At 50.0% G+C, this 9,372-nt stretch overlaps 1 protein-coding gene across 1 annotated transcript in view; it reads right to left on the bottom strand.

The window, feature by feature from the left end:
* Positions 1-3,581: 3,581 nt before the first annotated feature.
* Positions 3,582-9,372, bottom strand: part of PTCH1 (patched 1) — an 81,190-nt gene continuing 75,399 nt past the window's right edge. The window contains exons 22-23 of the mRNA XM_011976008.1: positions 7,442-7,991; positions 3,582-6,937 (exon numbers count right to left, since the gene is read on the bottom strand). Coding sequence (XP_011831398.1) covers positions 7,443-7,991 — 549 coding nt within the window. The 3' untranslated portion in view covers positions 3,582-6,937; position 7,442. The remainder of the gene's footprint in view (positions 6,938-7,441; positions 7,992-9,372) is intronic.

The raw sequence follows: 9,372 nt of genomic DNA, 5'->3' as shown, positions 1-9,372 counted from the left end.
CGGGGTTTCACCATGTTCACCAGGATGGTCTCGATCTCCTGACCTCGTGATCCGCCCGCCTCGGCCTCCCAAAGTGCTGGGATCACAGGCTTGAGCCACTATGCCTGGCCTGGCCTCACTTTCTGATGTCTGACCCAGTCCTCACCAATGGATAGTTCTGCTCTTGCTCTTAAACCACAGTGGAGAGCCTGCTGGTGGTCTCCATTCCTGCCTTGTCTTGCTTTTCCTCTCCTCTTTCTGTAAAATAGGCTCTCAACACAAGTCCACCGACCACCGCTGCTGATGGAGGTCTGTAATTATCAAGAGGGTTCTCTGGCATCTTGACTTGGGCTTCATGCTGCACTCCTCATTATTACATAATAACTCACCAGTTAGAACTTGCTCATCAATCCTTCTCCCACTACAGGAATTTTTCCTTATAAAAATAAAACAGGTTATTATCTACCATCCCCCTTTCCATAGCAATACAAGCTGTTGTCCTTTCTACATCGCGAGGAGGTGTTATCATCACTGGTTCCTGCCTACTCTGTGGGAATTCCCTTTTGCGGGGGCAAAAGGAACAGGGCCCTTCCGGCGAGAGGCTGTAGAGAGAGTTTGCCCTGAGAGATGGTGCTGTTGGCTTAGGTGTTTCGTGTGCTTGCTTTTCTTCTGGGACTTTATTGTTTGCCTTGTTGGTAGCTTACATCACATTCCTATATCTTCGGCCGCAAGCCCTGTGGATGGGAAGCAGATGAATTAAGACAACACTCTCCAGGAAAGTGGGATGCACTGTGGACCCTCGAATAACGTGGGAATTAGAGGTGCTGATCCCCTAGCATTGAAAATTCATGTGTAACTTCTGACTCAAAGACCGAGGCTACTCCAAGATGGTAGCCTACTGCCAACCAGAAGCTTCACCCATAACACGGTGACTAACACACGCTTCGTATATTACGTGTATTACATACTTATTCTTAAAGTAGAGTAAGCGAGATAAAAGAAAACGTTATGAAGAAACCGATAAGGAGGAGATAAAACCTATTTACTATTCATTAGGTGGAAGTGGAGCATCACAAAGGTCTTCATCCTCCCTGTCTCCACGTTGAGCAGGTGGAGGAGGGGGAGGGGGATGAGGGAGAAGAGGAGGAGGAGGAGGAAAGTGAGAGAGGGAAGAAAAACAGAGCGGGGGGAGGAGGGAAGGCGGAGGAGTCGGTCTTGCTGCCTCAGGGTAGGCAGAGTGGGAAGAAGATGCATGTATAAGTGGATCCATGCACTGCAAACCCATGCCGCTCCAGGGTCACCTGTCAGACATGCTCGCGTGGCAGTGCTGGCACTGCGGCTGCGGCTGCGGCTGTCTCTGCAGGGTGGCACCGCTCGCAGGGGCCCGACTCATTCTCAGGGCAAACACCGTCTTCACAAAACTGGTTTTCTCTACAGCCTGTCACCTCGAGGGCCCTGTTCCTTCTGCCCCCCACCCCGAAAAGGGACCTCCCCGAGAGCGGGCAGGAATCCGTGATACACCCACCACCTCGCGGTGCTGATGTGCACGCTTTCTGTGTATGCTTCCCATGCACACCAAGCTTGATTTGGGCCATCTCTATAATTCACCCTTCCTGAGGCCCACCGTGTTCCTAACAGGCCGGAATATCCCTTCCAGATCCTTCTGGTGGCAGTGGTTGGAATTTCCTGGCAGGGAACCTACGCAGAAAACGGTACCTGACATGCCCTCCTTCACGACAGTGCAAAGGATGAAACAGATTCATGTTCAAGGCGTGTTCTCATTATGCGCAGCCTTCGTTAAAAGTAATTAAAACTTGGCAAATATTCTTCTCAGATGATTAATAGACCATCTCCACTTCTCCTTTTGGGAGGCCGGTTACCAGTTACCAAAAATGAAACACCTGCCTTTACAGTGGGCTGCTGCCGAGACGTAGCAGGACACAGCTTTCACAACGCCGTGAAATACCTCTGTTGTGCCAAAAAAAATGCAGCGCTATGTTGACCCAAGTCCTGAATAAATGTGGTGGATTTGGGGGCACAAGTCTGATTAAAAACTTCTCCCTAGGCCAACGTGGTTAAAAGTTAAAAAGTTAGCTAGTTAGCTAACTAAGAATATAAAACTGGATGGTAGCAAATGGCCATTTTGGTGGTATTAAACATGTCTTGGGGAAAGCCTGTCCCAGTTTGAATTCCAATTAATGCAATTACTATTTTCCATATTCAGATTCAGGGAGCACATATTCTCTGTAACTTAAATGAGCCAAATTATCTGTTATGTGTAGTACTGAGGGCGTTGTATTACCTGAACATTACCTGGTCAGAATTTGCTGTGCTACCTCAAATGCCTCCCAAGAGGGGCTCAGTAAACACGAACTATTCCCATAGCAGTGCCCATCATTTCTATGGGGAGCCCTTGTCATTTTCACGATGGGAACCCTGAGGCAGAGTTGGTGACTGAACTGGGGTTCAGAGTGGTGTCCTCAGGACGGGGCTGTCCGATTCTCACTCAGATGACTCTGGCCAGTCCCTGAGGTCCAGACCTTGTCACCAGCATCACTGCTGCCACCCTTCGGAAGTTTTCAAGGGATACTTATGTCTTTAATTTACAGATGAGGACATGCAGGCTCTGGGGTTTTAAGAGACTTGCCCAAGCCAGTCAAGTGGGTGACAGGGAGCCCTCTCCGTGGAAGGGCGGAAGCGGGTCTGGCCTGGCGTGGCTCCCCCTCCCCTCTAGGAAAGGGGCCTGCACTCTCCACCCAGGTCCTCCCTCACCATGGGGCGAGCACTAAGAAGGGAATTCCTCACTCTGGACTCCCAGACGTAAGAGCCACGCTTCTGGCCTGGGCTCACCCACAGAGGAGCATGTGTTTTGTGAAAGAACCACACAGTGGAGTCGGTATCTCTGTGCTGTTTCCAGATCCAGCCCGCACTGGCCCAGGAGCCGAAGCCAAATGATAGAACCTGGCCACACTCGGCTGGAATTTTGGGGTCACCTCTGCTGGTGCATCACAACCCCCAGGACAGACGGTTAAAGCAGAGATTCCTGGACCTCACTCCGAGATTCTGATTTAGTAGGTCTGGGGCGATGTTGGATTCGGTTTTTCTAGCAAGCTTCCAAGGCAGGCTGATTCATGGACCACACTTGACTAGTACTGGCCTATGTTACCTTGTCTAGAGACGGACTGGCAGGGGGTCTTACAGCCAGATAGTAAATATCACAGTCTCCGCAGATCATAGTCTGTGTGGCAGCTACTGAACTCTGCTGTTGCGGCAGAAAAGCAGCCATCAACAATATGTGCTGCAACAGGCACGGCTGTCTCCTCGTAAACCTGTGCAACAGGACATGGCCAGCTGGCTGTGGCTCGCTGACCGCTCTGCAACTCGCCCATGCGCACGGCAGTGGGGACCTTATTCAGCCCCACCACTCCTTGCTTACACAGCTGTAACGCGGACATGATATTCCTGGCCGTATTTTTCTCCATGCCTATGATGAAATCATTGCTTACCAGGAAACATTTAACGACTATTCTTGATCGGGTTCAATCAGTTCCCTATTATCTTTGACACTGGTTAGAAGTATGACACCTTCACTGATGAGGATCATCTTTGAATTTGGCTTTCTTTATGTTCCCTCATTATTAGGCATCACATAAGGGAAATAAGTATGCTAAGAGAGATGACAGAAGGACTAATTTTGATGGTTAACTTAGGAAGTTTCTTGGTATGAGAAAACAAAAATAGGGCTGGGTGATAAGAAATGAATTAATGGGTACAGTGTACACTGTCTGGATGATGGTCACACTAAAAGCTCAGCCCCCACTTTGTAATACATCCATGTAACAGAGCTATGCTTGTACCCACTATTTATACAAAACAAAAAGGAGAAAAACATAAAACTGTCTCCATCAGACACAGCAAAAAAGAGTGTCGCAAGGTCAGCAAGATGAAACAACAGTTTCTGATGGCTCCAACACTGACCGCCTCTCCCAAGTATGTTAAGGAAAAAAAGCATTCTACAAACAAAGATATAACCAACAAGTTATATTATTTTTTATTCATGTTAGAATTTCTATCAGTGTTGAACATTAATATTTAGAGAGTTTGTACATTTTCACCTTCCAAGGTTTGAAATGAGAAGCATGCTAGGTCACCAATGGTAACTAATAAACACTTGACAATTGCATGAATATCCATTCTGCTCTGACTCTCTTAACACTGGTAAACATTTTCTTTCCTTGCTGTAATTTACAATGAAAACTGTGCCCCACTCATGTCTCAGCAAAGTTCCAGACATTATGGATTCATCACATATAAATTCTTTAAAAATATACTTCTGTCAAAAGACTTGATGACTACTATGTACACTACAAAAATAAATCTTCATATAAATAAATTATATGGCATACTTTTATCTTTGTAATTGAAATGACACAAACTCATTTCCACCAAAATTGGCAATGAGACCCAGTTTGAATATTTATTTCCTTTAAACTCCTTACCCTAAAACCTACCATGAGTCCTTAATGTCAATGTTATATACTCTGAACTATTTAACATTAGTAAGCACTCTATACAAATAAAAATTCTGTCCAAAAGTAAAACATAGCTGTAATGTTTCCAATAGAAATAAAATCCCTGCATTTTTTTTGTTATAAACTGGCATGACAAATACTGTAGAGGAAAACATTCTTATGATACAAAATTATAAATATCAGCAAAGTTCTTTTCTTTTAAAATTAAAACATCCAAATGAACAAACAGGACAGACAAAATAAAACTATTAAGAGAGAGAAATTCTAATTCCCTGCCAGCCCCCCAGTTCTCCCTCTGCCAATGTGACTATGGGAGGAAGTTCTACACCGTGCAGAAATCAGGGGCCGCACAGGCTCTGGCGCACCACGAGCTGGGCTCAGGAAGGGAGCGAGGGCACGCCAGGAGCCACAGGGAAGTCGACTTCAGAATTTCGCATCGTCCCTCCTCCACGCAGGACACGTTTTCTGAGCAGAGCTGGGTGTGAGGTCAGCAGACCGTGTGGGTGACAGGCACCAAGACAGCAGCAGGGGGTGGCCAGGGTCCCCAGCAGAGTCACACACACACAGAGCCAGCGGCCACAAGCGGCTCCCAATCTGCGTCTTAGAGTTTCGTGGTGCGTATCAGGGTCTGAGGTCACTATGCTGCGGGTATTTCTGGGGGCCCATTACCTCTCCGTTCAGATTTCCCATGTAATTTAAAAGGGAGTAACAGGAGCTGCCACTCGTGAGCGCCTCACAGTAGCTCAGGCTTCAGCCCTGCAGGGACCCCACCCTTTCCTTTGACTTCTCGTAACAAGGCGCTGGTGTGGACTTGGAGGGGGAGCCGACACTGGGTGCTTCCCTGACATGTGCTGGTCTCTGGCTACAAGGTGAGGGAGCCCGCACCTCAGAGCAAAAGAAGAGAACCAGTACACAAGCAACTTTAAAAATATGCCTGGCTGAGACCTGCCCCTGCCTACATCCTTCAGTGGGGTGTATCTACCCACCTGCTTTCCCATATCACACTGAAAGAGCACTAATGACGGGGAGCATGGAGACGATGTTCGGATTTATTTAGGAAGTGCGCACCCTAAACGCTGGTGCACGAAGAACCCCTCTGGAGCTCTTATCCTACAGAATGCCTGCCTCTGCACCACCACAAAGCATGCTCACTGCTTATTTTTAAAGAAGATGCAAACGGATCCAGAAGGCCTCAACCAGCTGCTCCATTTAAGAGAGGGAGTTTAAACTACAGGGACTCAAAACATCATTTCTGGGTGATTGTGGGCCAAGAATTAACCAAATAGGTTTTTCTACCTGTGACAGGGCCACATCCACTTTTGAATTTGGGGGTGTTGGGGGAGGGGTCGTGTGTATGTTGGTTGCAAGAGGGGCACAATGCTGCACCTTTTTAGAGTGTACATACTCTCAGAGCCCAGCCAAAGCTTAGCACCAGGCATGTCACCCAATTCTCTAACACCCACGATGCTGAACTGATGTGAGCTCCACACCCTGAGGCTCCAGCATCCATCACAATGATCCGGGAGAAGGAGCTTATTCCCCTGAAGCACAAATTGGGGTCCTGGATGGCAGCCAATGATCGTAAGAGATGCCGTGGACACAAGGAGAATCTAGCTTTGGCCGGGCTGATTCGAAAGGATTGGGTGGATGTTTAGGGCCAGCCCTCACCAGCACAAAGTAATAAGAGATATCCTGACGCTTCCAGCCTGACTAGGTCAGAGCCTACTAAAGGTTACAGACAGTGCAGAGAAACAAAACAAGACAAAAAAAAAAAATCACAGTACAGTACATGGTGAACTCACACACGTGTTCACACGCACAGCCAAACAAGAGGACCGCACACATCGACAGCTAGAGAAGCCACCAGGATTAACGTGCTTTCTTCATATCCGCTCATTAAACAAAAAAATGACCACGCATAGCGTGTTTGGAAGTTAACAGTAACATTTCACACTACCACAGGGTTGTGATATGCAAATTTAAAATATTTTAAACAGAAACCTTTACAAAATAATCCTATTACATAAGCAATATTTGCATAGAATTATACAAGTAAATTATACAATATTTAAGCAGCAGCAACATATGCTGGAATTTAAGACTAATGAAGCTTGGTTGTGGCATGGAGCCCAATGCTCGAATACGGACAGGCCCCGCTGTGGCCTCCGCACTCTGGGGCAGGCGTGGAGAAGCCCCAGATCATAGCTTTACATCCTTCCTTCCTATATTACACATGTGTACACCTCTTAAATATTTATAGAAATATTTAACAAAATAATACAATCGGTTACAGTAACAGTGAACTGCTGTCCTGGCACAGGGCATCTTTTCCATAACTCCAAGCAGTTCTCTTCAAGCAGTTCTGGAAAGAGGTGGGGGTGGGGGGTTTCCAATCTTTGGCCTCTTTGCTTCAGATTTTAATCACCCTTTAAAAGGAAACAAAAAAGGAAGTTGAACAGAGTAAGAGGTGTGCGAGTCCGTATTTATAAAGTACAAAAGCAGGCGGGAGTGATCTTGGTATTAGAAATCACGAGAGTGGGTGTGGGCCTGAGGGCCGCTTGTGACCTCTCCCTTCATCTGGGGGCTGGTTACACGGATGCGTTCCCATGTGACCAATTCGCTGTGGCATGCACCTCCATACAGACTGGCACAGGTAAAAGGTGGTGCTGTTGGTGCCACTGTGGCACCGCACCGACCCTCCGCAGGCCAGCAGCAGGGGAAGAGACCTGGTGTGCAGCTGGGTCGGTCCCCCAAGGATGACAAAACTCCAACACATCAGCCTTGCTCTGGGGATAAAAGGTCACTGGGGTCCAGCGTGGGATGTGCCCGCGAGCCATGGCCCCTCGGCGGTGCCGAGAACCCCAGGAGAACCTTGCCCTCCTCTCCGCCTGGCTCTAGGTCCCTCGGCTGCCCTTGTCAGTGGCACACACCTCAGTTGGAGCTGCTTCCCCGGGGCCTCTCCTCGCACTCCACGTCCTGCAGCTCAATGACTTCCACCTTCGAATCCCTCCTCTCACACCGGACATGGAAAGGCACGTGGGGGTCCTCGAACAGGCCATGGTCAGTCTCGGGGTAGCCCTCGTAGCCCGGGCAGAGCCCCCCTCGGGGGTTCCGCCCAGGCCCGGGGGCAGGCGGTGGGTGCACGGCGACAGTCACGGAGGCAGAAGCCGTCACAGTGGTGATGGGCTGGCAGTAGCCGGGCACGGAGCTGCCCATGGCAGTGGACGCTGGGTTCCGAGGGTTGTGAGAACGGGCCCCGCGGGGGCCCCAGCGGTCCCTATTGCTAGGGCCAGAATGCCCTTCAGTAGAAATTTCAAAAGCGTCTCTGCGCGGTCTGTAGGGGGGTGGCCACAAGCCTTCTCTGGGGGCGTCCCTGCGGGGCTGCTGGCCTTGCCGTCCGGGAGGCAGGGACCCTGAGTCCAGGTGGGGCTGCTGTCGCGGGTTCGAGGGTGGGTGATGCCTGGATTCGGGATGGACCACCTGCAGAGGGCAAGGGTGGGTTAGAAGGGGGAGGAGGGTCTGCCCCAGGCTGGGCATGGTCCCCGCAGCTCCCACACCTCCCTCCTTGGGTTTCACCAAAGACTCAGTCGACCCTGGGGAGCCCACGGGGGCTCCACTCACAAAAGAAAAGCCCGTTCTTCTAATGACCTCCAGGACCTGGCAGAGGAGCGTGGTGTTTGAATCCTGTTTCCAGGCCTTCTCTGACACAGCTGGCTGGACACGTACTGCTGTTGCCCATAAATGTGGGCTGTGGTCAGAGCATCCAAGCTGCTGCCCCCCTACCCTGTCCAGTCCTGCAGGCCCTGAGCTGCTCTTCTCCCACAGCTGCTAAGTGTGCGGCCCTGGCTGGCCTGAGTGCAGGACGCTGGCAGGACTGTCTCTGCCTACTCTCTCCAACACAGCAGCCGCTCCAGACGTGTGGCTGCTTCAGTTTTAATGAACTAAAATCCGAAATCCAGCTCCTCGGTAGCCCGGCCACATTTCAAGCGCTCCCAGCCACGTGTGGCCGGTGGCTCCCATCCTTGAGAGCAGAGGGCACTCTCGTCACCGCGGAGGGCTGTGGCGGGCAGCCCGCTTCATCGGATTGTGAAGAATCTGGTCTCTGCGTCTCTATACAAAGCACAGAGCAACACAGTGGCCACATCAATCAAAAGGACCGTGACCAACTTCAAAGTCGGTCAGCTTGTACCTATTTTTAGGCTCCCGCTGAACAAAACCAGATTCACACTGCAGCTCAGCGGGGTCGTCACGGGGGGTAGGAGGAAGACAATTCAGGTTATTTGGTTGGCCTTTCTCTCTTTCACGGAAGGGCTGCTCTGGCCTGGGACTGGAATACCCATTTCCTGGAGGGACAGCAGGGGGTCCTCAGTGGAGCAACATGAGCCTCAGAGCCTTCCTTGAGTTTTCGGGGCTGAGCCCATCCCAGGGAGCACAGGGCGGAGGGAAGGACCCAGGTCCCTGGCCCTCCGAGGAGGGGCCCCCAGGCTCCGGGTGACCTCCTGAATCACTGAAGGCCAAGAACTCAGGGGTGGTTCTCGGCCTCTCTGCTCTTTCCTGCCACCTGGAACAGGAGCTTGGAGCCACAAAAGCTACGGTCAAGTATTTAGACAATAATAATGAACGTTGTGTCAAGGGCAATGAAACCTAACAGAAATGAGAGAAGAAAAAAACCTTACTTCTACGGGCAATAAAAATACTACTAGTTTTAGAAAATATCACTCAAATGACATGCACCTTAAGGGGGGGGGGCGGGAAAGGCAAAGAATGTTTTATCTCTGGCCTTTGAAGCCCAAATGTCCTCACCCCGAACAGGACAGATGCTACTGCTTTGTGCAGTGACATTACTGGCCCTGCCCCTTTT

This window comes from Mandrillus leucophaeus, unplaced genomic scaffold (genome assembly GCF_000951045.1).
Source record: "Mandrillus leucophaeus isolate KB7577 unplaced genomic scaffold, Mleu.le_1.0 Scaffold161, whole genome shotgun sequence".
Classification (NCBI taxonomy): domain Eukaryota; kingdom Metazoa; phylum Chordata; class Mammalia; order Primates; family Cercopithecidae; genus Mandrillus; species Mandrillus leucophaeus.
Note: the sequence above shows the minus strand (reverse complement) of the source record. Positions and strands in the feature narration are given on the sequence as shown.